General features: G+C 44.1%; 2 protein-coding genes across 6 annotated transcripts in view; both read right to left on the bottom strand.

Annotated features, from left to right (window-relative positions):
- The window catches only part of atg2a (autophagy related 2A), a 28,748-nt gene extending 21,608 nt beyond the window's left edge, over positions 1-7,140 (bottom strand). For both annotated transcript variants that reach the window (XM_036943201.1, XM_036943202.1), the window contains exons 1-15: positions 6,593-7,140; positions 6,011-6,173; positions 5,558-5,707; positions 5,145-5,247; positions 4,725-4,863; positions 3,748-4,026; positions 3,517-3,616; positions 3,136-3,306; positions 2,700-2,882; positions 2,376-2,619; positions 1,997-2,138; positions 1,778-1,876; positions 1,484-1,642; positions 179-452; positions 11-83 (exon numbers count right to left, since the gene is read on the bottom strand). In XM_036943201.1, coding sequence (XP_036799096.1) covers positions 11-83; positions 179-452; positions 1,484-1,642; positions 1,778-1,876; positions 1,997-2,138; positions 2,376-2,619; positions 2,700-2,882; positions 3,136-3,306; positions 3,517-3,616; positions 3,748-4,026; positions 4,725-4,863; positions 5,145-5,247; positions 5,558-5,707; positions 6,011-6,173; positions 6,593-6,763 — 2,450 coding nt within the window. In that variant the 5' untranslated portion in view covers positions 6,764-7,140. The remainder of the gene's footprint in view (positions 1-10; positions 84-178; positions 453-1,483; positions 1,643-1,777; positions 1,877-1,996; positions 2,139-2,375; positions 2,620-2,699; positions 2,883-3,135; positions 3,307-3,516; positions 3,617-3,747; positions 4,027-4,724; positions 4,864-5,144; positions 5,248-5,557; positions 5,708-6,010; positions 6,174-6,592) is intronic.
- Positions 7,141-7,376: 236 nt separating this feature from the next.
- zgc:153681 (uncharacterized protein LOC751719 homolog) lies at positions 7,377-27,064 on the bottom strand. 4 transcript variants are annotated; one of them, XM_036943205.1, is made up of 21 exons: positions 26,645-27,064; positions 25,820-25,876; positions 24,862-25,081; positions 24,590-24,734; positions 24,420-24,503; positions 23,879-23,983; positions 23,503-23,583; positions 23,334-23,403; positions 23,156-23,244; positions 22,957-23,064; positions 22,641-22,750; positions 22,395-22,431; positions 22,241-22,309; positions 22,084-22,139; positions 17,548-17,652; positions 17,405-17,463; positions 17,177-17,292; positions 16,957-17,072; positions 16,529-16,711; positions 7,905-7,965; positions 7,377-7,794 (listed from the first exon to the last, which is right to left on the bottom strand). In XM_036943205.1, exons 1-21 carry the CDS (start codon positions 26,703-26,705, stop codon positions 7,756-7,758), a joined length of 1,971 nt encoding a protein of 656 aa, XP_036799100.1. In that variant the 5' UTR covers positions 26,706-27,064; the 3' UTR covers positions 7,377-7,755. The 4 variants fall into 4 exon arrangements, with proteins under 4 accessions (XP_036799100.1, XP_036799098.1, XP_036799099.1 ...); XM_036943203.1 differs by having other exon boundaries at positions 17,405-17,652; XM_036943204.1 differs by lacking the exon at positions 26,645-27,064 and adding an exon at positions 25,941-26,223 and having other exon boundaries at positions 17,405-17,652.
- Positions 27,065-27,136: the final 72 nt, after the last annotated feature.

Genomic DNA, 27,136 nt, shown 5'->3' with positions numbered 1-27,136 from the left:
ACACACTCACTTGGCCATGGAGTCTTGACTCTTCTTGACTCTGATACAGGGGAAGGAACCTCCCTCCCAGCCCTCATACGTTCCTGAGAGACAATGAACAAACAATTGCTCAAAATGTGAGTGTTACTTTTGTTGTTGTTTGTGTGTATATTTGACTGTGTGTGTGTGTGTTCCTCACCGTGCATGTCACTGAAGCTGGCCTCCAGTAGCTGTGTGAGGGAGCCATGGGAGGGGCCAGGGGGTGCATGGGGATCCGGCTGTAGGTCAGGGCCCTCCTGGGAGCGGATATCCAGGTCACACAGCTCCAGCACCAGGTTCTCTTGCCGCACGGACCTCTGGGAAGGCGGGCGTCGGAGGGGGTACGGCCGGAGGTCCGGGATGGGGAAGCGGAGCTTGAGGATGGCGTGGGGCGAGAGGAGGGAGAGAGAGGAGTGCAGCTCACTGCTCTGGGTCTGAGAGACGGAGAGGAGAATGTTCAAAGATAAACAATCGTAAACATAAAGCAAACCTGAAATTTTACTTCAATTGTGATCAAATGGCGCCACTTAGTGGCTGGTGGCTTGCTAAGTGTTTACCCGTGTGTGGACGGGTCCTCTTAGTGGCTGGTGGCTTGCTAAGTGTTTACCCGTGTGTGGACGGACGGGTCCTCTTAGTGGCTGGTGGCTTGCTAAGTGTTTACCTGTGTGTGGACGGGTCCTCTTAGTGGCTGGTGGCTTGCTAAGTGTTTACCCGTGTGTGGACGGGTCCTCTTAGTGGCTGGTGGCTTGCTAAGTAATTACCCGTGTGTGGACGGGTCCTCTTAGTGGCTGGTGGCTTGCTAAGTGTTTACCCGTGTGTGGACGGGTCCTCTTAGTGGCTGGTGGCTTGCTAAGTGTTTACCCGTGTGTGGACGGGTCCTCTTAGTGGCTGGTGGCTTGCTAAGTGTTTACCCGTGTGTGGACGGGTCCTCTTAGTGGCTGGTGGCTTGCTAAGTGTTTACCTGTGTGTGGACGGGTCCTCTTAGTGGCTGGTGGCTTGCTAAGTGTTTACCCGTGTATGGACGGGTCCTCTTAGTGGCTGGTGGCTTGCTAAGTGTTTACCTGTGTATGGACAGGTCCTCTTAGTGGCTGGTGGCTTGCTAAGTGTTTACCTGTGTGTGGACGGGTCCTCTTAGTGGCTGGTGGCTTGCTAAGTGTTTACCCGTGTATGGACGGGTCCTCTTAGTGGCTGGTGGCTTGCTAAGTGTTTACCCGTGTGTGGACGGGTCCTCTTAGTGGCTGGTGGCTTGCTAAGTGTTTACCTGTGTATGGACGGGTCCTCTTAGTGGCTGGTGGCTTGCTAAGTGTTTACCCGTGTGTGGACGGGTCCTCTTAGTGGCTGGTGGCTTGCTAAGTGTTTACCCGTGTGTGGACGGGTCCTCTTAGTGGCTGGTGACTTGCTAAGTGTTTACCCATGTGTGGACGGACGGGTCCTCTTAGTGGCTGGTGGCTTGCTAAGTGTTTACCTGTGTGTGGACGGGTCCTCCTCCTGTCTGTGTGGGACAGTGGCTGCAGGCTCTGCTCAGAGACTCCAGTCGACTCAGTATGTCCAGGTCCAACTCAGCACTCAGCTCTCCCAACTCTACCCTCACTACACTGTCTCTACGCAGAACACGCTGCCTCCCCTGCAATACAGAGTCATTGACATGTCAGGAGGAGGGGGTAGCAGGTTAACAGAGGCGACCAAAACAGACTGAAACAATTACATATTAGCCTTTGAACATGTTCAACTGACACAAACACACACTGTCCTGGTTTACCTTGCGCAAGTGTTTCTCTGTGAGACTGTAGTGTAGCTGTGCACAGGGTCTGGCTGTAGCTCCCACTGTGAACATTCCAGCCCGCTGGAAGTGGAGCAACTAGAGAAGGTGGGAAGAGTTATATCCTGGGCAATGCTAGCCCATGCTGCAGCACACTGTATCATGTGGAATGTTGTGTTGAAGCCCTCAGATCATCTCAAATAACAGCCCCTTTCCTACCTCAGTGTATTGGGGCTTTCCTGGCTCCCAGAGACACTCGAGCAGCTCTAGCCTACTGAAGGACAGGTCAGAGGTCACAGCACGAGAGTGGCGACCTGCACTGCGCATCTCACACGCCACCTGTACCGCTGCTCCAGTCATCCTGAGAGGAGAGAGAGACAGAGAGAGAAGGGGACAGAGATGGAGAGCGAGAAAAGGGGACAGAGATGGAGAGTGAGAAAAGGGGACAGAGATGGAGAGCGAGAAAAGGGGACAGAGATGGAGAGCGAGATATGAGAGAGAGAGCAAAATAAGGATTATCTATTGATATGTAGGGCAGGTCTGTTGATTTATCTGAGGAGTGGTGGCCAATGTTGAAGAGGCTATTGTGTGTTTTTACCTGAGGTGTGAGTGGGGGCAGGCTTTAGCGAAGCTAGCCCTGAGGTGGTGGAAGTCTCTCTCGCTGAACATGCTGTCTTTGAAGAAGGCCAGCTCCCGGAAGAACACCTGAGACACCTGGGCCAATGAGGAAGCTGCGTCCGGCCCGGGGGGCGGGTCCTGCTCCAGTAGGGTTAGGGTGAGCCCGCCAAGCGAGAGGCGGAGCAACACCTCTGGCTTCAGTGGCTCTGATTGGCTACTTCGCCCTGGAGGAGGAGGGGTTAATTAGATTAGTTGTATAGTTTTTGTTATCTGTAAAATGTGTACAAGACAGTGTGAGTGTTACCTGGTATTCTGCTACAATGTGGCAGGCTGGATAGTGATCCTGGTACAGGATAATGCCTGGGACCCTGTGGTAGGCCCTGGGCGTAGCTAGCCTGGCTGTGTGTAGACGACGCCATGCTGTCGGAGAGAGAGTGCGCGGACGTCACACTGCTAGTCATACCAGGACCCATGGAGAAGAACATATCTGAGAGAGAGAATGAGAGAGGGAGGAGAAAGAGAGCAAGAGACCGAGACAGCAAGTGAGTAAACAGAGAGAAGGAGCACTATGCTTCACATGTCAAGTTCAACCAAGCTCTCACAGAACATGATGCAGCAGCAGACTACTGTACACGTGTCCTGCAGAATGTGGGTCACCACAAAGCTAATACAACCCCTGTCACCGCAACCTTCACTAGCCTCCATATTGCATTCCAACTCTTTAGCTACCCTCCACGTACCCCCGTTCTCCAGACCGGTGAGGTAGGGCTCCATGTCAGGCTCTTCGTCCCAGTCCGGATCTCTATCTCCGGGGCTGGAGCTCAACTGTTTGCTCAAGTCCTCCTCTATCAGACGCAGGTCCTCAGAGTCCAGGGGACGGCTGTGAACCCCAGCACCACTGGGCTTAGGCTCTGGTAGGATAGACAGGGAGGAATTCATACAGGGTCAGCAGTACACAGTGTGGATGAAGATGTGCATGGTTAAAAGACACTAAAATGTGGATCCAAACAAAGTGTGTTCAGTGAACAGAGTTTTGTTCCACTGTCAATGACATGAGGATGTGGAACTAAGACATGTGGAATGCAGGTGGGGAGAAACAGGTAACCAGTTTCCTTACTCACCTGTGTCGATGCAGAGGGCAGACAGAAGGTCGGTCAGGTGAGTGATCTGGTCTGGGGAGAGCAGCAGGTGGAGGCACCCCACCTTCCCATCCAGCTCCAACTGAAAGATAAGGAGAGACAAGTGGCTGTAATAACAGTGACAGAATAAAAGGACCAAAGCAAAACAAGAGGTTCTTAAAAACTTAAGTGAACACAGGAAGGAACTGAACAAATCCACTGAAACACACACACCTTAGGTCCAGGCAGCATGTCGTTCTGTTTGATCTTAACCGTGGTCTCCATGAAGCCAGAGCAGCTGCCGATGAGGAGGGGCTGCTGGACGGCTGGAGGGTCATCTTCCTCCTCCTCACCACCTTCCTCCTCCTCCTCAACACCTTCCTCCTCCTCCTCAACACCCTCCTCCTCCTCCTCAACACCCTCCTCCTCCTCCTCAACACCCTCCTCCTCCTCAACACCCTCCTCCTCCTCGCTGGCTGAGGCTGAGCCAGTGGTGTCCGCTCTAAAAGGACCCTGTGAAGGAGAGGATAATTACCATGATTACCCGCTTAAAGGATCCTGTGAAGGAGAGGATGATTACCATGGTTAACCGCTTAAAGGATCCTGTGAAGGAGAGGATAATTACCATGGTTAACCGCTTAAAGGACCCTGTGAAGGAGAGGATAATTACCATGGTTAACCATGGTAATCATCCTCTCCTTCACAGGGTCCTTTAAGCGGTTAACCATGGTAATTATCCTCTCCTTCACAGGATCCTTTAAGCGGTTAACCATGGTAATCATCCTCTCCTTCACAGGATCCTTTAAGAGGTTAATTAACCATGGTAATTATCCTCTCCTTCACAGGGTCCTTTAAGTGGTTAACCTCTTAAAGGACCCTGTGAAGGAGAGGATGATTACCATGGTTAACCGCTTAAAGGATCCTGTGAAGGAGAGGATGATTACCATGGTTAACCGCTTAAAGGACCCTGTGAAGGAGAGGGCAGACAGAAGGTCGGTCAGGTGAGTGATCTGTCCTTTAAGTCTGTCAGCTAGCCACTAGGGGGAGTGTGAGAGTAAATATGAGTTTATGTGAGTATCTATAAGTGGATATTTCATTTCTAAAAGATGTGTGTGTTATATTGGGATCAAACTTGAGTATATGCAGGTGAGAGTGTGTGTACATGAGTGGGTTTATAAGTGCCGTGGTCAATTTAAAACTGTGCGTGTTACCTGGGGCCCTCCGGTGGTCTCGTACAGCAGTTGAACAGAGCTGAGCTGGAGGATCTTGTGCAGGAAGGCAGGCGGCTGGTGGATGTCTACAGGCACCGTCTGGCTGGGGTCCCTCACTGCCTCGTCACAGTACTCCAGCCTGCAGCGCAGCACACCACACAGCCACCGGGGGCAGAGCACTCAGCACAATAACACTATATTACCTTCAACCTCAGCCAAAACACCCACCACACACACAAGCTCTACTAAAGATAGTGAAGCGTCTCCGAGATTCAGATGTTCTCTTTAGATCTACAGACAAATCCTGAGACAGAAGTGTTTCCTCATCTCATTTCCTGTCCTTCCTGACTTCTAAACTGGTCAGGTGGACAGACCAACACAGGCTGTGTAAGAATGTCAGTGTGGTGAGAACCAACATACCGTTTGATGTGCACCTCTAAGGCAATGCCCGTCTCCATGTTCAGGGGCTGGTGCTCGATTCGGACGATGGTGTCCAGGAGGGTGACTTTGATCCGACGCAGGACTGCAACATAACACAAACAAGGACATCCGTTATCACTAAGCATTTTGGTCACAAAGAAACCAGAAGGGACACCAGTGATATGATATCAGTCCTTATCTCACAAGTTTGGAATTGACAGTACATTACTTTGACTGCACAGTTTGAAAATTACAGGAAAAGTTGTTATCTTCAGAAGAAGGCACTAACCTACCACTGGGGACAGTACAGGAACAATAATGACAACTTTAAAATAGTCTCTCCCCCCCCCCCCCCCCCCCCCCCACACACACACACACACACACACACAAACAAGGCCTACCCAGTGACTCACCTGTCTCAATAGTTTGTGCAAACATCTCCAGGCCCTCCAGTGGAGCGGGCGGCTCCTCTGACGCCTCAGGGGGGTCCTTTAGACACTCCTGGGCCAGCTGCATGCTGGAGGTCATGCATGTGGACCAGCCCTGGGAGTCCAACCCCCCACCTACAATAAAACAAAAACAAGGCATGATTCAGCTGGCTCTGAGAAATGTTGAGCATGGGATAGTGTAAGATGTCTTCTCTTGAGCTCAGGCATTTACAACAAATGGTTAGCTAGTACTAGACATTACTGTATTTGTCTTTGTTGACAATAACATCCTAAAAGGTTGCTAATCAATGGTTACCACAACTTCCTTTCTGAACCTGACAGGCCTGCGGCAGTGACAGGAACAGGAGCTGATACAATAACATGGTAATAACAAAGATCTCATTAGTCAGGTAGACTGGCTGTCAGGCTGAGACTTACTGCTCCTGTACTTGGGTCTGCATGTTATCTGAAGGCCTGAGATGACGAGGGTGCAGTGGTCGGTGACAAGATCTGACCAGGGAATTGTCACCTCTATGCTGCTCACAAACCCATCCACAATCTCAAATGGAGCCCCAAGAGACTCCAAGTGTTCGTTGACCGCCTGGGGGAGAAGGAAGGAGGTGTGATGAGAAATTAAGAGATGACTGGAAGATGTTGGAAAAAGAAACGTGTCCTACAATAAACAGCTGGTGTAAATGGCTTAGGGCAATGGGTTTGTCTGTTCTGCTGATTGAAAGTGAGTGCGTTTGCAAGACCTAAGTATAACTTGGTCATATATATTTCAACTGAACTGCAGCGACACTGGATGAGGTGAGTTATTTTCCAATTAGATGCTGACAAAAATATCTCGGAACGGCTGTTCCTTGAACTCACGAGAAGCGAGGATATGACGTTGATTGTTGTTATGTTCAGGTCTTGAAATTGCGAAATAAGTTAGTTGAGGACCAGGGTGCATGAGAACACACAAAAGCAACCAGTTGTTCCGACAGTTAAACGACCGTACTACTTTCACTAACTTACCCAAACGTCAATGTTGATTTCTTTGATGACACCACTACCATTGTACAGGTCCAAACTTAACTGTTCCAAACTCAGTCGTTCTTGCAAGAAGTGACCGAGGTAATGCTGTAAGAGGTACCGACAGGCCCGCTTCTTGATTGAGCCTGACCAGGGGAAAAGCCAGCGAGACATAGGGCCAGCAAGTTCAGGGTGAGGGAGCGAAGAGACGGAGGAAAACGAATGCGAAAACAGTCCTCTGGCAACTGCATAACAAAGAAAGCAAAGTGTACTAATGAAGAACGAGCTACATGGCTAGCTAGAAGGGGCTAAGGGAAAGCCGTCTCTCGGAAATCCTTTGTGTCAGGACCGATGAGTCCAACGTCGTTTTACAGAACGTTCAACTCGTCTATGGTTGTTCCAGTTAATCTTTTAGCTGTATTTCTGTCGAAACTGGACGACAGATCTTCTTGCATATCTCCCGTTTCTCAGGGTTGTTTATTGTTTTCATACTTGAACTGAATGTATGGTGGGGACGGCGCTGCGTCATTGCGTCATCAGTCGCAAAAGCCGTAAATTAGATTGATGTACGCCATCTTTGGAAGGTCAAAACAAAACGGTGTGCGCGTTCCTCTTGTATACCTCTACCCAGGCGTTGCTGATACATGCCAGATCTTACAACGTCTGAATAGTTATTTTACGTATTAGCTGACTACACAGCAATTGGTTGATGCATGCAACGTTTGAGCGGCTGAACGCGACCGGTATTTGTACGTGTGGTACTACTGTCATCCAGTGATAATCATAATTTTGCTGTGGAATACAATTTATTTTCAGAGTGTGTGAATTTGATACATTTTGGTAGCCAATTTTATAACAAACAATCTTGAAAACAGGTTGAACACAAATTCAAAACCAATTGCTTTTTCTTTTACTGTATTACAATGAAAACATGACTTTAAACTAAGGTTAAAATAACCAAGATTTTATCATAACATCAGTCATCAAGTCAAACAACCTTGACACTGTTACTAAAACAATGGAGCAGAAAGTCAACGTTGTGGACATTATCTTTCTACTTCAGTAAAAGGATAAAACCAAAACCCATAAAATATATACAATTCTATTCTAGTTATTATTAACAGAAAATCTAATATCCAGTATCAACAGCATGTATTCTTCCAACTTCACTTTATAAAAGCGACATCTGGAATCTTGCCTTCAATCTGAGGGAGACGTTGGGGAGAAAAACAACATTTAGTTGGACAAAGTGGAACTCAGAATATGCATGTATTTAATCAAACTTTTATTAGACAGTTGATTCATGATACTTTACTTTTAATTGTGTGAAGATCTGTGCAGCTTTGTTGAAATCCCACTCATTGTCCTGAAGACACCTGACACAGAGAGAACATCACAGTGAATGTTTCTGCGCCAAACATCGACCTTTAGAATTTGACCTTTAACATTGACCCTCTGTCAAGCAAGTACACGCAAGGTGTGTTCGAGCAGTAATAATGCTAACGCAGCCGACTGTAGAGGAAAGTCGACGAGTGACGATGGGGGAGGTGCATTTATGACAGCCGAAAGTCAGACACTGTTGTGGTTTACCTACAGCAAGGCTCCATGCAACATGTTGGCATTTTTTACAAAAGTTTATCTTTGTAATGTCAAAATAAACATGTCGCCAACCTTCCAATTTTCAAGCCGTGATACAATTGAGACATGGATTGTGTATGTGTGTCATTCAGAGGGTGAAGGGGCAAGACAAAATACTTAAGTGCCTTTGAGGTATGGTAGTAAGTGCCAGGCGTGTGTCAAGAACTACAACGCTGCTGGGTTTTTCACTCAACATTTTCCCGTATGTATCAAGAAATGGTCCACCACCCAAAGGACATCCAGCCAACTTAACAACTGTGGGAAGCATTGGAGTCAACATGGGCCAGCACCCGTGGAATGCTTGACACCTTGTAGAGTCCATGCCGCAATGAATTGAGGCTGTTGAGGGTAAAAGGGGGTGCAACTCAATACTAGGAGGGTGTTCCTAATGATTCGTACACTCCGTGTATTCATGGGTTGCACCTCCGTCACTCGGTCGCATCATGCCATTGTTATGAATGTTCTCAAGCTGCCCTCTATCGGCGGCGCCATAGTGGTGCCCTAACGTGGTGATAAGCCCAGTCATTCTGGACGGAGGCTAACTACTGTTGTCCAAATTACACTATAGTGTCTGGAAATACAATGACATTGCTAAAGTTGTGAAATATTTGGTAGGAAACAACTTTGCCAGGATTATAATGTCATCAAATTTACTTTAGACAGATGTCAATGTTGTCATTAGCTAGCAAAATTTGTCAAAAATAGCTAGCCGTGCTAACGCTAGCTAGCTAAAATCCAGTGGCCTCCCCTCAATCTTAACTAACGTTATACCATAGATAGAACAATGAGACATTTTCACTGGATGTATAAATGTGAAGCATCCACTTGGCGTTTCCACTCACTACCAAATATGGTAGAAGAAGACCACTGGCGGGCAGTGGGAGAAGATGGAACGAGATAGATTTTGGCTGACATTCGGCATATTTTCTCATGTATGAAACATTTGATCTCAATACAGTTTTCTGTTCCCCAAAGTTGAATCTGTTATGAACAGAGTGGACTAAAGTTTGTAGACTTGACCCTTTGCGCATTTTTTTTTTTTTTTTTCAATCGCATTGTTTAGGAGTGCAAAGGCGAATTGTGTTACTGCACAAGCACACTTCAGAGTAGGCGTTCACTAATGAAAATATGCAGATGATGCTAGAATGCGCCAATAGGATCTCACTAGCTCGTGCTTGGCCCTGCCCCCTCCTTGCTTGTTCTGCCCACTATGGATCATTTGTTCTCATTGGAAACGACAGACTGTGGTTTATCTTGGATTAGTTATAAAAATCTTTGGTTATAGTGCATCTAAAGTCAATCTGGTGAAATCAAAATGATGACAAAAGGTTTTCCTACCAATTGTTTGCCTCCTTTCGAATGTCATTGTATTTCCAAGCCACTGTAATGCACTTTTGACAATCTTCATCAGCGCTCATTGATGATGCATTGAGTAGAATGCTCAGTTCAAAACAAACATTCAAAACAATAGTGACAACATGCAACCCATGAATAGGGAGTAGAAAATACAATGGCAGAAGTACAAGTTAATTGAGGTAGCTATGTACTGTACATATAGGTAGGGGTCAAGTGACTAGGCAACAGGATAGACAAGACAGTAACAGAAGCGTATGTGTGTGTGGCGTCAGTTTGCATGTGTGTGGGCGTATGTAGTGTGTATGTTGGAGTGTCAGTCTATGTATATAAGAGTGTGTGGGCAGAGTCCAGTGTGTGTGCATAGAGTCAGTTCAAGAGAGGTAAATGCAGGTAGTCCGAGTAGACATTTGATTAGCTAATTAGCGGTCTTGTTTTTAAGTTTCATGGCTTGGGGGTAAAAGGTGCTTAGGGTTGTTCACCGCTTGCTGTGTGGTAGCAGAGAGAACAGTCTGTGGCTGGAGTCAGATTTTTTGGGGGCTTTCCTGTCACCGCCTGGTATAGAGGTCCTGGAGCAGCAGGGAGCTCGGCCTCAGTGATGTACTGGGCCGTACGCACTACCCACTGTAACTCTGTAGATGCTAAGAGGCTGACTACACCGCAAATCAATTTAGAAATCAATGTTATTCAATTATTGCACCCACACTGCTTGCGCGCACCAACGAGCATCTGCGTTGCCAAGGGCTAAAATAGAAGTAAGTTCTATTTCTGACGCAGATCGCGCTGCAAGTCCTGCCTCTCCCATTTCCTCATTGGTTTATAGAAGCAGGTACCCACTTGCCATCTCCTCATTGGTTATACCCACGTGGGTGACTGAAAGACGAACGAGGTCAGTGACGGTGATGCACCTAATTTATGAAAGTTGCCAATCGCAATATAAAGTCAAGAGAAGAAAAAGCCTAGGAGAGATGACTAGAAACGATACGGTTGACCGTTTTATGTGTAGATTAATTGTCGGAGTAGAGGACCTTGTGCATTTCAGGTGAAATAACAACAAAATTAGTTAACAGCAAGCTAGCTAATTAGGACAAATTAACTAGCAAGTGCAAGCTAGCTAGCTAGCTAGCTAAATTGCCATACATGTTTAATGCTTTTCGACCTGTCCCCAAATTAATATAATTGGTTCAGAGTTTGTTTTGATATTTTAACCTGCGTGTCGTGATCACGTTTGGTGTGGGGGGACAGAGTACATTTATGCACGATGGTGCACGCGCGCAGCCGGTTTGGGTTCCGTGTAAGCGTTGCCATACCAAGCGGTGATGGAGCCAGTCAAGATGCTCTCAATGTTGCAGCTGTATACCTTTGAGGATCCGAGGGCCCAGGCCAAATCTTTTCAGCCTCCTGAGGGAGAAGAGGCATCGTTGTGCCCTCTAAGATGACTGTGTTGGTGTGTTTGGACTAGGGATGCACAATACATCGGTGAACATATCGGCTGATATTAGCTAAAAATGCCAACATCAGAATCAGCCGATGTCTAGTTTAACGCACAATGTGCAAAACTGATGTCAAAGCTGACGTGCATACTTATATAATGAAAGTACATGACGTGATGACGCCACATAAAATGTTGCGCTATACGTGCAACACAGCATTCCTAAACTAGCCCACAATGTCTGCTGTGAGGATCGAGCAGTCAACAAGTCAAGCAGTCATTTGAAAGAGTAACAACATGTCAGCGAGATAACTCAAAGGCAAAATCCATTAAAGCCAAGATAATGGAATTCATTGTCCTTGACAATCAACCATTCTCTGTCGTGGTGATGTTGGCTTTCGCCGACTGGTCGAGCACAGGTTAACACTACCAAGTGCCCTATTTTTCAGATGTTGCCCTACTGGAGTTACACAGTAATAGCGTCACTGCTATTAGCTTCACGACATGCATACTATGGAATGCCGTTTGGGTCTTTGCGTGTCAAAAAAGAAACAGTAGCACTGTCAAATCTGTACAAAGAAGTCAGCAAGCAAGCAAACACCAGCCACAAGCGATGCGTTTACAATACCGCGTTGGTAATAAAGCATCATTTGTTCGACCGCAACTTATGGGGTAGCTAGCTTTAGCTTGGTACCTAGCTAGCACCAATACAACCAGCCTGAAAACAATGACCAGTAAAAACTGCAGTCATTTTCATTAATGTATAAGGATTAGGCACAATAGTGGATTTTGAGTATGTCATTGACAGTGACGCAAAATAATACAAATAGTAGAATTATGCCATACTTTTATTTTGAAGGCTAACCGCAAAGTCCACTATTGAGGCTAATCCTTATTGTGGCTAGTTTCACATAGATGAGTCCGACCACCATTAATCAAACAAGAACTGTCTTATAAATTAGGGTTATTTTAGATGATGACACCTGGCTATATAGTTAATTAGCTAACTATATAGCTACTGAAACAGATGTTGTTTTGCTATGTTTTTGGTGAAGAACATTGCTTGCATCAATGAGCTAGCTAGCTTTTTTTTATGACCAGTACTGTAGGTGCGCAAGACAACTTTACCAGCATCATAGCATATGCATCGATGAATCGTTGTGACATATGAAATATGAGTGAGTGTAATCCATGTGTAATAACTACGTAAAAAATGTATGAACACGTTAAATTTATTATGTGACGTGCAGTCATATTCATGTCCTGATTGGTCAACAAGCTTATTTGACACGTCAAATAGTGTTAAATAGTATATTTTTTGACACGCAAAGACCCAAACAGCGTTCTATAGAAATCCTGGTTAAGAATGAAACTGAACAAATTAAAACGAAACAGCACAGCAAGTAAGTGAAAGAAATAGGTTTGATTATGTTTTACTGGTAATGGGGACATACGTAAACGGCAACAAAATAACTTTTTGGTCAGTGTGGTGTGTGTGTGTAACCTTTATTTAACAAGGCAAGTCAGTTAAGAACAAATTATTTTTTTCAATGACGGCCTACCCCCTTCCAAACCCGGACTATGCTGGGCCAGTTGTGCACCGCCCTATGGGACGTCCAATCACGGCCGGATGTGATACAGCCTGGATTCGAACCAGGGACTGTAGTACGGCGATGCAGTACCGTAGACTGCTGCGTCCGTGTGTGTGTTAACTATTTAGCTGTATTAGAATACTTAAAGTGCCGCTAAAATGTTTAATATTGGTTATCGGTATCCTTTTTTGGGGCAAGTAGAATATTGGATATCGGTCACAAATGTCATATCAATGCATCACTAATTTGGACCATGATAGATCTTTAGTGATGTGGACACAGAGGAACTTGAAGCACTCAAACCACTCCACTACAGCCCGGTCACGTGCTCGGCCCTCCGCATCCTGTAGTCTGCAATCAGCTCCTTTGTTTTACTGCCGTTGTTGTCCTGCCACCACACTGCCAGGTCACTGACCTCCTCCCTATAAGCTGTCTCATCATCGTCACTGATCAGGCCTTAATGATGGTGTTGGAGTCGTGCGTGGGTGAATAGAGAGTACAGGAGGGGACAAAGCACGCACCCCTGAGGGGCCCCCGTGTTGTGGGTCAGCGTGGCGGATGTGTTGCTGCCTATGTGTTGCTGCCTCACCACCTTGTGGCGGCCTGTCAGGAAGTCCAGGATCCAGTTGCAGAGGAAGTGTTTAGAACCAGGAACCTTAGCTTAGTGATGAGCATTGAGGGCACTATGGTGTTGAACACTGAGCTGTAGTCAATGAACAGCATTCTCACGAAGGTGTTCCTTTTGTCCAGGTGGGAGAGTGCAGTGTGGAATGTAGTAGAGATTGTGTTATCTGTGAATCTGTTAGGACGGTATGCGAATTGGAGAGGTGGGTCTGGGATGATGGCGTTGATGTGAGCCATGACCAGCCTTTCAAAGTATTTCATGGCTAGATATTTGAGTGCTACGGGGGTGATAGTCATTTGACAGGTTACCGTGGCGTTCTTGGGCACAGAGACTATGGTGGACTGCTTGAAACATGAACAGTGCCTTCAAAGTATTCATACCCCTTGACTTATTCCACATTTTGTTGTGTTACAGCCTGAATTCAAAATGGATTTAAAACATATATATTCTCACCCATCTACACACAAGACCCCATAATGACAGTGAAATTGTTTTTAGAAATGTTTGCAAATTTATTAAATTCAAAAATCTAATTTACATAAGTATTCACACCCGAATCAATACTTGTAGAAGAACCTTTGGGAGCGATTACAGCTGCAAGTCTTTTTGGGTAAGTCTAAGAGCTTTGCACAACTGGATTGTACAATATTTGCCCATTATTCTTAAAAAATATTCAAGCTCTGTCAAGTTGATTGCTAGACAGCCATTTTAAAAAGTCTTGCCCTATTTTAAGGCAATTTATGTCAAAACTGTAACTAGACAACTCAAGAAGATTCAGTGTCATCTTAGAAAGCAACTCCAGTGTATATTTGGCCCTGTGTTTTAGGTTATTGTCCTGCTAAAAGGTGAATTTGTCTCCCAGTCTGTTGGAAAACAGGCTGAACCAGGTTTTCCTCTAGGATTTTGCCTTTGCTTATAGCTGTATTCCATTTATTTTTATCCTAAAAAAACTCACTAGTCCTTGCCGATGGCATACCTATAACATGATGCAGCCACCATCATACTTGAAAATATAAAGAGTGATGCATTCTGTTGGATTTGCACCAAACATAACGCTTTGTATTCAGGACAAATAATTAATTTCTTTGCCACATTTTTTTGCAGTATGTTGTTGATCCATCCTCAGTTATCATATCACAACCATTAAACTCTTTATCTGTTTTAAAATCCCCAGTGGCCTCATGGTGAAATCCCTGAGGAGTTTCCTTCCTCTCTGGCAACTGAGTTATGAAGGACGCCTGTATCTTTGTAGTGACTGGGTGTATTGATACACCATCCAAAGCCTAATAATAACTTCACCATGTTAAAAGGGACAGGCTGCTTTTTTACTTTTACCCATCTACCAATAGGTGCCCTTCTTTGCGAGACATTGGAAAACCTCTCTGGTCTTTGTGGTTGAATCTGTGTTTGAAATTGAAAAGTTGAAAATTGAAGTGAATTTCTCAAAAAAAATGTACAACCCTGTTTGTGAATATTTCTACTTTGCCAAGATAATCCATCCACCTGACAGGTGTGGCATATCAAGCAGCATGATCATTACACAGGTGAACCTTGTGCTGGAGACAAAAGGCCACTAAAATGTGCAGTTGTCATCACACAACACAAAGTCTCATGTTTCCGGGAGCATGCAATTGGCATGCTGACTGCAGGAATGTCCACCAGAGCTGTTGCCAGAGAAATAAATGTTAATTTCTCTACCATAAGCCGCCTAAAACATTTTTTTTTGAAAGAGAGAATTTGGCAATATGTCCAACCGGCCTCACAACCGCAGACCATGTGTATGGAATCATGTGGGTGAGCGGTTTTCTGATAAACCTTGTGAACAGAGTGGTATAGGTATGGGCAGGCATAAGCTACGAACACAATTGCATTTTATCAATGGCAATTTGCATGCACAGAGATTCCGTAACGAGATCCTCATTGTGTCATTCATCCGCCGCCTACCCCTCATGTTTCAGCATGATAATGCATGGCCCCATGTCGCAAGGATCTGTACACAATTCCTGGAAGCTGAAAATGGCCCAGTTCTTTCATGGCCTGCATACTCACCAGACATGTCACCCATTGAGCATGTTTGAGATACTCTGGATTGACGTGTAAGACAGTGTGTTCCAGTTCCCACCAATATCCAGCAACTTTGCACAGCCATTGAAGAAGAGTGGGACAACATTCCACAGGCCACAATTAACAGCCTGATCAACTCTTATGAGAAGGAGATGTGTCGCGCTGCATGAGGAAAATGGTGGTCACCCCAGATACTGACTGGTTTTCTGATCCATGAACCTACTGTTTTTAAGGTAACTGTGACCAACAGATGCATATACTGTATTCCCAGTCATGTGAAATCCCTAGTTTAGGGCCTAATGAATTTATTTCAATTGACTGATTTCCTTATATGAACTGTAACTCAGTAAAATCTTTGAAAATGTTGCATGTTACTGCACTGCTGGTTAAAGGCTTGTAAAGTAAGCATTTCACGGTAAGGTCTACACTTGCTGTATTCGGCACATATGACAAATAAAGTTGGATTTGATGTTGCATTTATATTTTTGTATAGTGTATTTAGGCTTGCCATAAAAGGGGTTGAATACTTATTGACTCAAGGCAGTTCAGCTTTTCATTTAGAATACATTTTTAAAAATGTCCAAAAACATAACTATGCTTTAACATTATGGGGTATTGTGTGTAGGCCAGTGACAAATTTTTTTTCTATTTAATCCATTTTAAATTCAGTCTGCAACACAACAAAATGTTGAAAAAGTCAAGTGGTGCGAATATTTTCTGAAGGCACTAGGGACGATGTCGTCGATGCACTTATTAATGAAGCAGATTTGCCAAATGGAGGGGGAGGGAGCGCTTTGTATGAGTCTGTGTGTTGAGTAAAAGTGATCTAGATTTAATTTACTCTCCTCTGTAGTTTCATCAGGAGAGCACCTCAAAATATCCCAATTTGTACATATAACATTTGAATTGTGGAAAAGTTGGTTCCTGTTTCCGTCACGTCTCGGGTACTGTTCGCATGGGTCAAACAAAAATACCCTAATGATTGGTTGACAAATAGTACCTCCCAGTAGCCAGGCGACGGCTGCATGGTGCAATCGGTCAGAAGCAACTGCAGCGACTTGAAGGCGACTTTATAAAAAACTGCATGACCTTTGATCACGTTTTTTATAAAGGTAATGTAGTCGACATGTAGACACAAGTCGGACAATTTTTATCCCCATAATGCAACACACTTTGAAAGGCAGTGACCAATGACTTAGCAAAATTGATCCGCTTGAACATGCCCACAAACTTACTTCTGCGACCACTCAAGGTTCATGCCAGACTTGAGGGAGAAGGCGGAGAGCATCTCCTGCTGGGGGGCGGTGAGGGTGGGCACTGGGCTGCTGGAGGGAGTGGGGGCGGAAGCAGCGAACGCATGCTGGATCTCCTCCGTTGTAGCGATGCGCACAAATAGCTCGTCATTCACTATGCATAGACTGGAGGGAGAAATGGAAGACAAATAGTTTGAAGCGTTCTTTCAATTAACCCCCCCGATTTCTTAAATATAGGACCAGTTGGACTGTTACATTTTTTTTTAGAACTGATGCCAATATTTATGAATATTCGTTGACCATTGTTTTTGTATATCATATAAGATATCGTTTTAGCATTCTTCAGCACAGACAGTCTTATAAGAGATTTTTAAAACCAAGATCAGGTGAACGAGGGACCTCAGAATTACCCAGAAATTCCTGCAGGAACTGCGATGAAGACCCGAGAGAAGGCCCTGACCGCGTCTTCAGATTTACCATCAACTTCTTTGAACATGCCGCTGACCGTAAAGGACAGTAACGTGGTCTAAAAAAGAGAAAATTCAATGTTTTGAAAAATAAAACCACCATGAACAGAAGAACTGATGATAGTATTGAGAATGCTACACTAACAATCAGATATTGCCTAACCGTGTAAGTGTTGACGTCTACATTGAAGGAGGCAGAGTCATGCTGAGTTTTAGGCAGCTCGTTGAGCAACGCCACCACGTTTAGCCGTGTGTGCTTCAGTAGGCGGAACCGTGTTGCTGTGGGGAGCAGATTCCAGAGGGAAGATGCCACATATTATTACAGAAATACAACAGACAAATCTGTTGATGACAGACTTGTTAATTGTCTTAAAATATTTGGAAGACTCACATGGATCTTTGAGTCGCTTTATGTTACGGCTGTCTTTATGGTACTCTCTCAAACTACACCTATGATGAAAAACACACAAATAAATATGTAATTCCGAACTCCCACGAGCCAGACATTCAGATGGAGAAATGTGTGTGAGAGACCTGTTTGGGTTTTGACTGGAGGGCAAGCTGAGTGAGAAGGAGGCACCATCATGGTAGGCATCTAGAAGAGGCTGTCTGTTCCCAGAGTCATATACACTGTAGTACCTGTAATAGAAAAGTTATAACACTGTAGTACCGTCATAGAAAAGTTCTAACACTAATATCTGCCATAGAGGTCATAACACTTTAATAGCTGTCAGAGGTCATACACACTGGGTGTTTCTCAATATGCATACTACCGTGCTCCACACACTCATGCATTCGAGTGCATTCTCCAACCACGTTCTCTTGAGTACGTTCTTATGAGGACGAGTGTGGTGAATGCATAAAACATTACATTTGAGAAGAACTCGCACTCTCCCTACTGTATTACCTCACGCGTCACCTCCCCATTCACTGAACAGGATAATGGCAACAAGAGACGAAACAAGATATACACAAAGCAAACGTTTTACTTCAGAATGATCAGCTAGATATGAATCTTAATAATCTAGCTAGCCAGCTAGTTTGTATTTATTTGAATTTATGTATGTAGTTATACATTTAAATATTACAATATATTCATAACAGATTTCACAGCATATTAAGTGTGTGCCCTTACACGGAACTCAAACCGGCTGCGCACATGTGTGCCATCGTGCATAAATGTATTTTGTCCCCCCAAACCAAATGTGATCACGACACGCAAGTTAAAATATCAAAACAAACTCTGAACCAATTAATTAATTTGGGGACAGGTCGAAAAGCATTAAACATGTATGGCAATTTAGCTAGCTAGCTTGCACTTGCTAGCTAATTTGTCCTATTTAGCTAGCTTGCTGTTGCAAGCTAATTTGTCCTGGGATATAAACATTGAGCTGTTATTTCACCTGAAATGCACAAGGTCCTCTACTCCGACAATTAATACACACATAAAACGGTCAAACGAATCGTTTCTAGTCATCTCTCCTCCTTCTAGGCCTTTTCTTCTCTTGACTTTATATTTATTAGGTGCATTACCGCCACTGACCTCGTTCGTCTTTCAGTCACCCATGTGAGTATAACCAATGAGGAGATGGCACGTGGGTACCTGCTTCTATAAACCAATGAGGAGATGGGAGAGGCAGGACTTGTAGCGCAACTGCGTCACAAATAGAACTGACTTCTATTTTACCCCTTGGCAGCGCAGATGATCGTTGGCGCATGCGAGCAGTGTGGGTGCAATGATTGAATAATATAGGATTTCTAAATGTATTTTGCAACGCTCGCGGTGTAGTCAGCCTGTTAGGCCTCTACTCTACCACCACATATCTATAAGACAACATCCATGTGTACATGTGTGTATAGTGCGTATGTTATCGTGTGTTTGTATGCATGTGTATATGTTTGTGTTGCTTCACAGTCCCCACTGTTCCATAAGGTTTATTTCTGTTTTTATATCAAATTTTACTGCTTGCATGAGTTACTTGATGTGGAATAGAGTTCCATGTAGTCGTGGCTCTATGTAGTACTTTGCGCCTCCCAAATTCTGTTCTGGACTTGGGGACTGTGAAGAGATCTCTGGTGGCATGTCTTGTGGGGTATGCATGAGTTTCTGAGCTGTGTTCCAGTAGTTCAAACAGACAGCTTGGTGCATTCAACATGTCAATACCTCTCACAAATACAAGTAGTGATGTAATCAATCTCTCCTCTACTTTGAGCCAGGAGAGATTGACATGCATATTATTAATGTTAGCTCTCTTTGTATATCCAAGGGCCAGCCGTGCTGCCCTGTTCTGAGCCAATTGCAATTTTCCTGAGTCCCTCTTTGTGGCACCTGACCATACGACTGAACAGTAGTCCAGGTGCGACAAAACTAGGGCCTGTAGGACCTGCCTTATTGATAGTGCTGTTAAGAATGCAGAGCAGCGCTTATTATAGAGAGACTTCTCCCCATCCTAGCTACTGTTGAATCAATATGTTTTAACCATGACAGTTTACAACCCAGGGTTACTCCAAGCAGTTTAGTCTCCTCAACTTGCTCAATTTCCACATTATTCATTACAATATTTATTCCAGGGGTTTAGGGTTTAGTGCTTTTATTTTTTGAAATATTTAGGACTAACTTATTCCTTGCCACCCCTTCTGAAACTAACTGCAGCTCTTTGTTAAGTGTTGCTGTCATTTCAGTTGCTGACGTGTAGTGTTGAGTCATCCGCATACATAGACACGCTGGCTTTACTCAAAGCCAGTGGCATGTCGTTAGTCAAGATTGAAAAAAGTAAAAGGGGCCTAGACAGCTGCCCTGGGGAATTCCTCAATCCACCTGGATTTTGTTGGAGAGGCTTCCATTAAAGAACACCCTCTGTGTTCTATTAGACAGAGCTCTTTATCCACAATATAGCAGAGGGGTGTAAAGCCATAATGCATACGTTTTTCCAGCAATAGACTATGATCGATAATGTCAAAAGCCGTACTGAATTTTAACAAAACAGCCCCCAAATTTATTTTGAGCATTTTCTCTCAGCCAATCAGTAATTTGTGTAAGTGCTGTGCTTGCCGAATGTCCTTCCCTATAAGTGTGCTGAAAAATAGCATTGTATCTGGTCAAACACCATTTTTTCCAAAAGTTTTCTAAGGGTTGGTAACAGGCTGATTGGTAGGCTATTTGAGCCATTAAAGGGGCTTTACTATTTTAGGTAGGGGAATTACTTTTGCTTCCCTCCAGGCCTGAGGAAACACACTTCTAGTAGTCTTAAATTGAAGATATGGTAAATAGCAGTGGCAAAATTGTCCTCTATTATCCTCAGTAATTTTCCATCCAAGTTGTCAGACCCCGGTTACTTGTCATTGTTGATAGACAACAATAGATTGTTCACTTCTTCCACACTCACTTTACAGAATTTAAAATTACAATGCTTGTCTTTCATAATTTGGTCAGATATACTTGGATGTGTAGTGTCAGCTTTTGTTGCTGGCATGTCATGCCTAAGTTTTCTAATCTTGCCATTGAAAAAAACATCAAAGTAGTTTGCAATATCAGTGGGTTTTGTGACGAATGAGCCATCTGAATGATGGAGCAGAGTTTGCCTTTTTGCCCAAGATTTCATTTAAGGTGCTCCAAAGCTTTTTACTATTTTCATCTTTGTTTCATAGTGTAGATTCTTCTTTTTTTTATTCAGTTTAGCCACATGATTTTTCAATTTGCAGTACGTTTGCCAAATTGGTTGTACAGCCAGACCTATTTGCCACCTCTTTTGCCTCATTCCTCTCAACCATAAATTAAATTCCTCATCAATCCACGGGGATTTAACAGTTTTTACAGTCATTTTCTTAATGGGTGCGTGCTTATCAGTAACTGGGATAAGCAATTTCATAAATATGTCAAGTGCAGCGTCTGGTTGCTCGTCATTACACACCATGGACCAACAAATTCTTCACATCAACATAGGAATCACTACAAAACTTATTGTATGACCTCTTGTATACAATATTAGGCCCAGCCTTTGGAACTTTGGTTTTCCTAGATATGGCTTCTATATTGTGATCACAACAGCCGATGAATTTGGATACTGCTTTCAAACAAATTTCTGCAGCATAAGTAAAGATATGATCAATACATGTTGATGATTTCATTCCTATACCGTTTTTAACTAGCCTGGTAGGTTGATTGATAACCTGAACCAGGTTGCAGGGACAAGTTACAGTTTGAAGCTTTCTCTTGAGTGGGCAGCCTGATGACAGCCAGTCAATATTTAAATCAATTAGATAAAAAAATTGTTAAACAGGCAAAACTGATTTAAAATGAATATTATGCGTGGTAGTGGTACATTTTTCTTGGGTAGCTACCAATTCTGTGTGGCTAGTTGGCTAGCCCTATTGACTTACTATGGACTTACCCATTCACTGAACCGTCTTCCAGCCATGACAATGGCAATAAAGACGAAACAACACATACACAAAGCAACCGTTTTACTTCTTAACTATCAGCTAGCTATATGTGAATTGTAATAATGTATCTAACTAGATAGTTTAACCAAGCAAAATGACCTCAAACAAATATTATGCAAGATAGATGTCAATTCTTCATGGCTAGCTAACAGTAGTAGCTAGCCAGTTAGCCCTATTGACTTATTATGGGCTTGCAATCTACGGTAAGTAGGCAGGTAAACATGCCGAAATGAAACACCATGTATTTATTAACGTATCAAGATCAAATATTGTAGTCAGGCAACATGTGATTTGTGAATAGGCAACATTTTCTCTCGCTTCTGCTCAAATAACGGTTGCCATTGATTTCAATACATTTTGCGTACTTTTTTGACATGATCAGGTCATTTCTTTGCATAATTTCCGTTAAAGCTTGCGTCGATGCATGCTTCAAAATATGCACGGATGGAGTACGCCTTCGAAATGTGCCCTCCATGCTTCGTTTCGCATACTTTGATTTGGACTGCTTTGCTCGGAATTATGCATTTTGACAAGCACCCACTGTGTTACCTGTCTTAGAGGTGACAAATATATCCTTTCTGAAGGAATATACTTGAATCTTGACAAAAGATATGTGAATACACTTACTGTTGCAGGAAATGCATGATGAGGACCTTGATTTCTTCTGAACCGAAGTAGCTACCCTGGATTGGTCAAAGAAAAGAGCATCTGTCAGAATCAACCAAGCGAATAAAATGAATCAAGTGCACCTTTTTGTTATTCTGTGAATGAAAACGGACCAGACCTTGCAGGGGGGGGTAGTGGTGGGTGATACCACTTCAAACACTATCGGCGGGGGGAGGTCATGACCATCCTACCGAACAACAACAGGAAATAAACAAGCAAATCAAATGCAGTCAAGGATGGAGAGGATCAGAGAATAAAAGAGAACATCTTACCAGTTTGAGTAGCCGGGGAAACCTCTCCCTGATAGCACTGGTGGCCATGTTCACAATGGAGAGGGAACAAGAACAGAGAAGTCACATCCCACCTCACACACCCACTCAACGTAATGGAGTCAACAGGGCCACGACATCCACTGGACTGCGGCATCCACCGGACTATGTCAGTGCTCACATCTACCTACTAAATAACACACACAGCCTAACCCCCACACAGCCTATCACCCAGGCTCAGAGACTGACCTGATGTAGGTGAGCTGGTCCTTGAACTGGTCACACAGTGGGTTACGGTCCAACCACAGCTCAACCAGCTTCAAACCCTTCAACCTATCCAGCTCCTTCTCTGACTTCAACTGGGAGGAAGATGGCGAAAGAAAAAAGAGGATTGAGTGGGAAAAGGTTAAGCGAGTGAGCAGATTCAGGAGCAAATCCTAATTTGTAATCTCCCATTGATATTAATGCATGACGTAGTAAACATGTGATGTGAAAGTTAGGATTCGCCCCCAAAATGAATAGACAAGGTTAGAGATTAGGGTTAAGGGTCAGTCTCTTCTCTCACCTCATTGTGGGAGAGGTTGAGGATCTTCAGGTGTGGGGCCTTGCTTATCAGATCTGCCACATCTTCCAGTTTATACAGCTTGTTATTGCTCAAGTTCAGACACACCAGCTGAGATAAGAGAAGAGGACAAGAGAGATACACATTTTAGCACTACACACTGAAACTGTATGGGTATAGATTGGTATTATTATACTATTACCTCAGGGATATTTTCCTCAATGATCTTGACCACAGCATCCATAAAGGTTTTTCTGCTCAAGATCGCCCTGATGTTCTGAGACACCAAGTCTGTAACAGAGGTACATACATTTTAGACCAGGACAGAGGAAGATAGAAACAGTGGTTAGTTTGAATCTCCAGGTAGTATGGGGTGCTACCTGGGTCAGTACGGATGTTGTTCAGGTCCAGTGCTCGCTGGGACCCATCAAAACGCTTGGCCATGCATTGCTGAGAGATATTACAGAAGTTACTCATATTCATCTGTAAATATCCATCCTTATTATTTTCCAACTTTCTCCATCGCTGCCCCCTCCCTCCATCTCTCACCTTTAAGTGCTCCATGTCTTCAGGCTTCAGTTGGGTGTTGAGGATGGCGGGAGGAGGACAGGGGTTCATCAGCACTATCACCTAGAGAGGAAAGAGGAGTGGATGTGTGTGTATGGGGGGGGGGGGGGGGGGGGGGGGGGTGTAGAGGAAGCATAAACATTATTATAAATAAGTAGTAACTTCAAAGAAATTCTACAGTACAAAAATCTTTACGCAACATGCAACAATTTTAATGAGTGTCAGTGTATATTAACATTCAATCTGCAGCTCTTATCAAATAACATTGAATTGGGAGATCATGGTTTGGGGAATAGAAGGGATACACTACACTTATAGCCAGGAGTATAGCCAACGGTTAGTGAGAATGCTGCTGTACCTTGTAGCCCTCAGTGTCTGTGATTTGGCGAGAGACTCTGCACAGTGCCTTGGCTGTGCAGGCATCCTCGAGGTAGAACTGGGCTTTATGGCCTTCAATCTGGTACTGAAGGAGATGGATGGATGGGGGGGGGGGGGGGGGGGGGGGGGCAAGAGAGAGAGAAACAATACTAATACTTAAATGCACTTGTAAATATCCTCAACATTTACTTCTATATATATTTTTTTTTACCTTTATTTAACTGGGCAAGTCAGTTAAGAAAAATTATAGGCCTAGGAACAGTGGGTTAACTGCCTTGTTCAGGGGCAGAACAACATATTTTTACCTTGTCAGCTCGGGGATTCGATCTTGCAACCTTTCGATAACAAGTCCAACGCTCTAACCACTAGGCAACCTGCCGCCCCGGTTTAATAGACAGACATACATGTACTTGTATTGGTTTCAAAGCATTAGACTCCTCTATCCCAGTGATCAGAAAAACAACATTTAACCCATCAGTCAAGTCCTATGATAATGGCTGGGCTGTCTGCCAGCAACTTACCTGAACAGGTGTGAAGGGTACGGAGCACAGGTTCTGTAAAGCCGTCAGCAGCCATTTCTTGTCATATTTCCTCCCATAGGGAATCTGCCAGAGAGAGCAGTTAGTTGACTATAAAATAGTTTATCATAATGAAATAGATACTTGTCATGCTCTTCGTTAAAGATACTCACAATCATCTTGTACCAACTGCTCTTGTCTTTTCCTCCTCCGCCTCCTTCTCTTCCTCCTCCACCTTCTCCTCTGTAGCCCCCAGCTCCTCTTCTGTCTCGGTCAAATTGTCCATCACCTCTCCGATTCGGCCACCTGTACGGGTTGCTAAGGGGTCAGAGCGCACAGTGTTACCTGACAAAGAATCATCTCACAAAACATACGTTTATTTATAGACAGTAACAGAAAATCTTATCGCTGCCATGTAACAGTTGTAGTATGCAATCTCACTCACAATCTGCGGTGAGAGCTGCCATCCTGTGGGCTCCCGCTGTTCATAGTTACATCAACATAGTTATCTTCGAACCGGACCCGAGGTCCCGGTCCAGGGCCCCTGTACCCACCCATTTGGCCCCCTCGAGGCCTCTGCTGCCTGGCCGGACTGTCGTAGTAGATTGGGCCCCGACTCATACGCCCCCCCCGGAACTGAGGGCCCGCGACTCTGTTGTCATGCTCTGGGGGAGGGAGAGAGAGAGAGAGGGTGGATCATCATAAACAACCTCGTACGGGCAATCTTCTGGTATGAATATCTGTTTATGCATATACATTATCATGTTGTAGACACAGTTGTAGATGATTCATCACATAACTGCATATTTAAAAAGGTGACTAAAGTAGCTCCAAATATTTTGTGATAAATGGCACAAATACTTCTGAATCTGCATTTAAAATATTGAGCATGCCTCAGTCTGGTCAACTAACCAACGGTCACCAGTGTTGCAAAATTTGTCCCTATATTTAGCAAGTTTTCAGACCCTTACAGATACTTTTATTTGTAAAGGCTAGCAACAAATTCAGCTACTTTTCAGACTGCCTTTGGTGAATTTTGACACTGATGGTTTCTATGGTTTTCATAGCATTTAGCGAATTGGTTCAAGTTGTCTGTGCAACAGCAGTCACAGCAATGGTGCACACACACGCAGAGAAGCTCAAAGGGGGGAGGGGGTGAAGAAATGTCTTGCTGCAGCAAGGCAGGGGGCAAAACATAATCTACTGACAAATCAGGGAGCCAATCGCGATTCTCACAAAAAAATTATTGCCAACACTGTATGGGTAGCCAGGTGTGCTTGGGATTGTTTCTGAATCGGGATGTGGCCTAAAATTCCTGTGTCACACTTCGGTCACAGAAAACGTAAACGACTGTCCTGTCCCCATATGCGCCTCACTTATTTGTTTACACTTCGGCGTTTTACCTCCTGGTAGCTTGCCTTTGCGCGTGACATCTCTCTGGAAGACAACTCCCTCCTGATCTAGGCAGAGGAGGAAAACAACTGTTTAGAAGCAGATTTGAAGCTTTGTTCCAGGGTAACTTACCACTGTAGAACCGGCCACCGTCCGCCATACTCCACTGTCAGTGTCAGATACAAAACACAACCCTGGGTGACAGACAGTACATCAAGCGCTGCGACCATAGGCTACTTCAGACGAACATAAATCAAAACGAGTGAAAAATAGATATTTAAAAATATAGAACTCTGTTCCAAAACGTGAAGGTAATGTGGTTATAAATGGTGTCCCACTGCATTACTCTATGGAAATCTAGCTACTGTTCTGCACTTTAACAGAGACGTAAACACTGCGGTTTAGAACTACATATACCATGGTCACTAGCTTCCGGGACGCGCGCAATTGCCAGCGCAGAGCCCACCGCAGTGGTACGAGTGTCATGGCTAGAAGGAATCCCGATTTTGTCAAATTAACGTCAAATGTACAACAACAAAAAAGCATTTGACCGAACTATAATCATAGCCCTTCTCTTATCTGCAGCGTAAATTATCCTAACCTGCTACGAAACGTCAAATACAACGTTACTAGTAATTTGACAACAGCGGAATCCCATGACTTGGTACGAGTGGAATCCATTTGAAGGGAGCTGTTTTCAACCTGACAGTTCAGGCAAATGTAATAAACATTTATTTAAATACACATTACATTGGTTGACTAAACTATTAAACACAGAAGTTGCCTTAAAAATACTTGCTAGTGAAAGCTAACGTTAGCTAGCTAATTAGCCATACCTTGGTCAAATCGGACACGTGCGACCACAGCCAGGTTGGGGTACCATTTTCGAAAGGTCATCTTGAGTCTCGCAGTTACCGAGTACTGTCACCAAATTATCTGAACAAATGCAATTTATTTTATAGACATGGGTTGCTGGTTTACTTCACTTGTGCAGTTTAAAAGTTCGCTAGCTAACAAATTGGAGAAACGTCAACGTTTCTCTGGTGATGCCTCATTTTGCAGTGCAAATCTATAATTTACCACATCTAAACAATGCTTGATCAAAACTAAATATTAGTCAAAGTGTTTAGTTTTAGCAATATAAGTTGTGACGATGAAAATAAATGGCGACTACAATATCAAATTTGCGATAGGGACTAAATTGATAGTGCCCTGTCCGCAGACGGACCCTCCTAATAACTTTAAACAATGCCCCCTTGTGAGTGAGTGGTTTGAGCATGCGCGCTACCTTCAAGGTAAGAGACCTCAGGGACATCCACTGAGCAGTA

This window comes from Oncorhynchus mykiss, chromosome 14 (assembly GCF_013265735.2).
Source record: "Oncorhynchus mykiss isolate Arlee chromosome 14, USDA_OmykA_1.1, whole genome shotgun sequence".
Classification (NCBI taxonomy): Eukaryota; Metazoa; Chordata; class Actinopteri; order Salmoniformes; family Salmonidae; genus Oncorhynchus; species Oncorhynchus mykiss.
The sequence above is the reverse complement of the archived record's forward strand: the minus strand, read 5'-3'. Positions and strand labels throughout refer to the sequence as shown.

What these genes read in the sequence shown, in the direction of transcription:
- zgc:153681 (XM_036943203.1), bottom strand. Translation starts at nt 26,705, where the DNA reads ATGACCTTTCGAAAATGGTACCCCAACCTGGCTGTGGTCGCACGTGTC. An exon ending in ACGTGTCCGATTTGACCAAG is followed by an intron (nt 25,877 to 26,644) that starts GTATGGCTAATT and finishes TCCTCTGCCTAG; the next exon opens with ATCAGGAGGGAGTTGTCTTC. An exon ending in AGATCTTCACACAATTAAAA is followed by an intron (nt 7,795 to 7,904) that starts GTAAAGTATCAT and finishes CGTCTCCCTCAG; the next exon opens with ATTGAAGGCAAGATTCCAGA.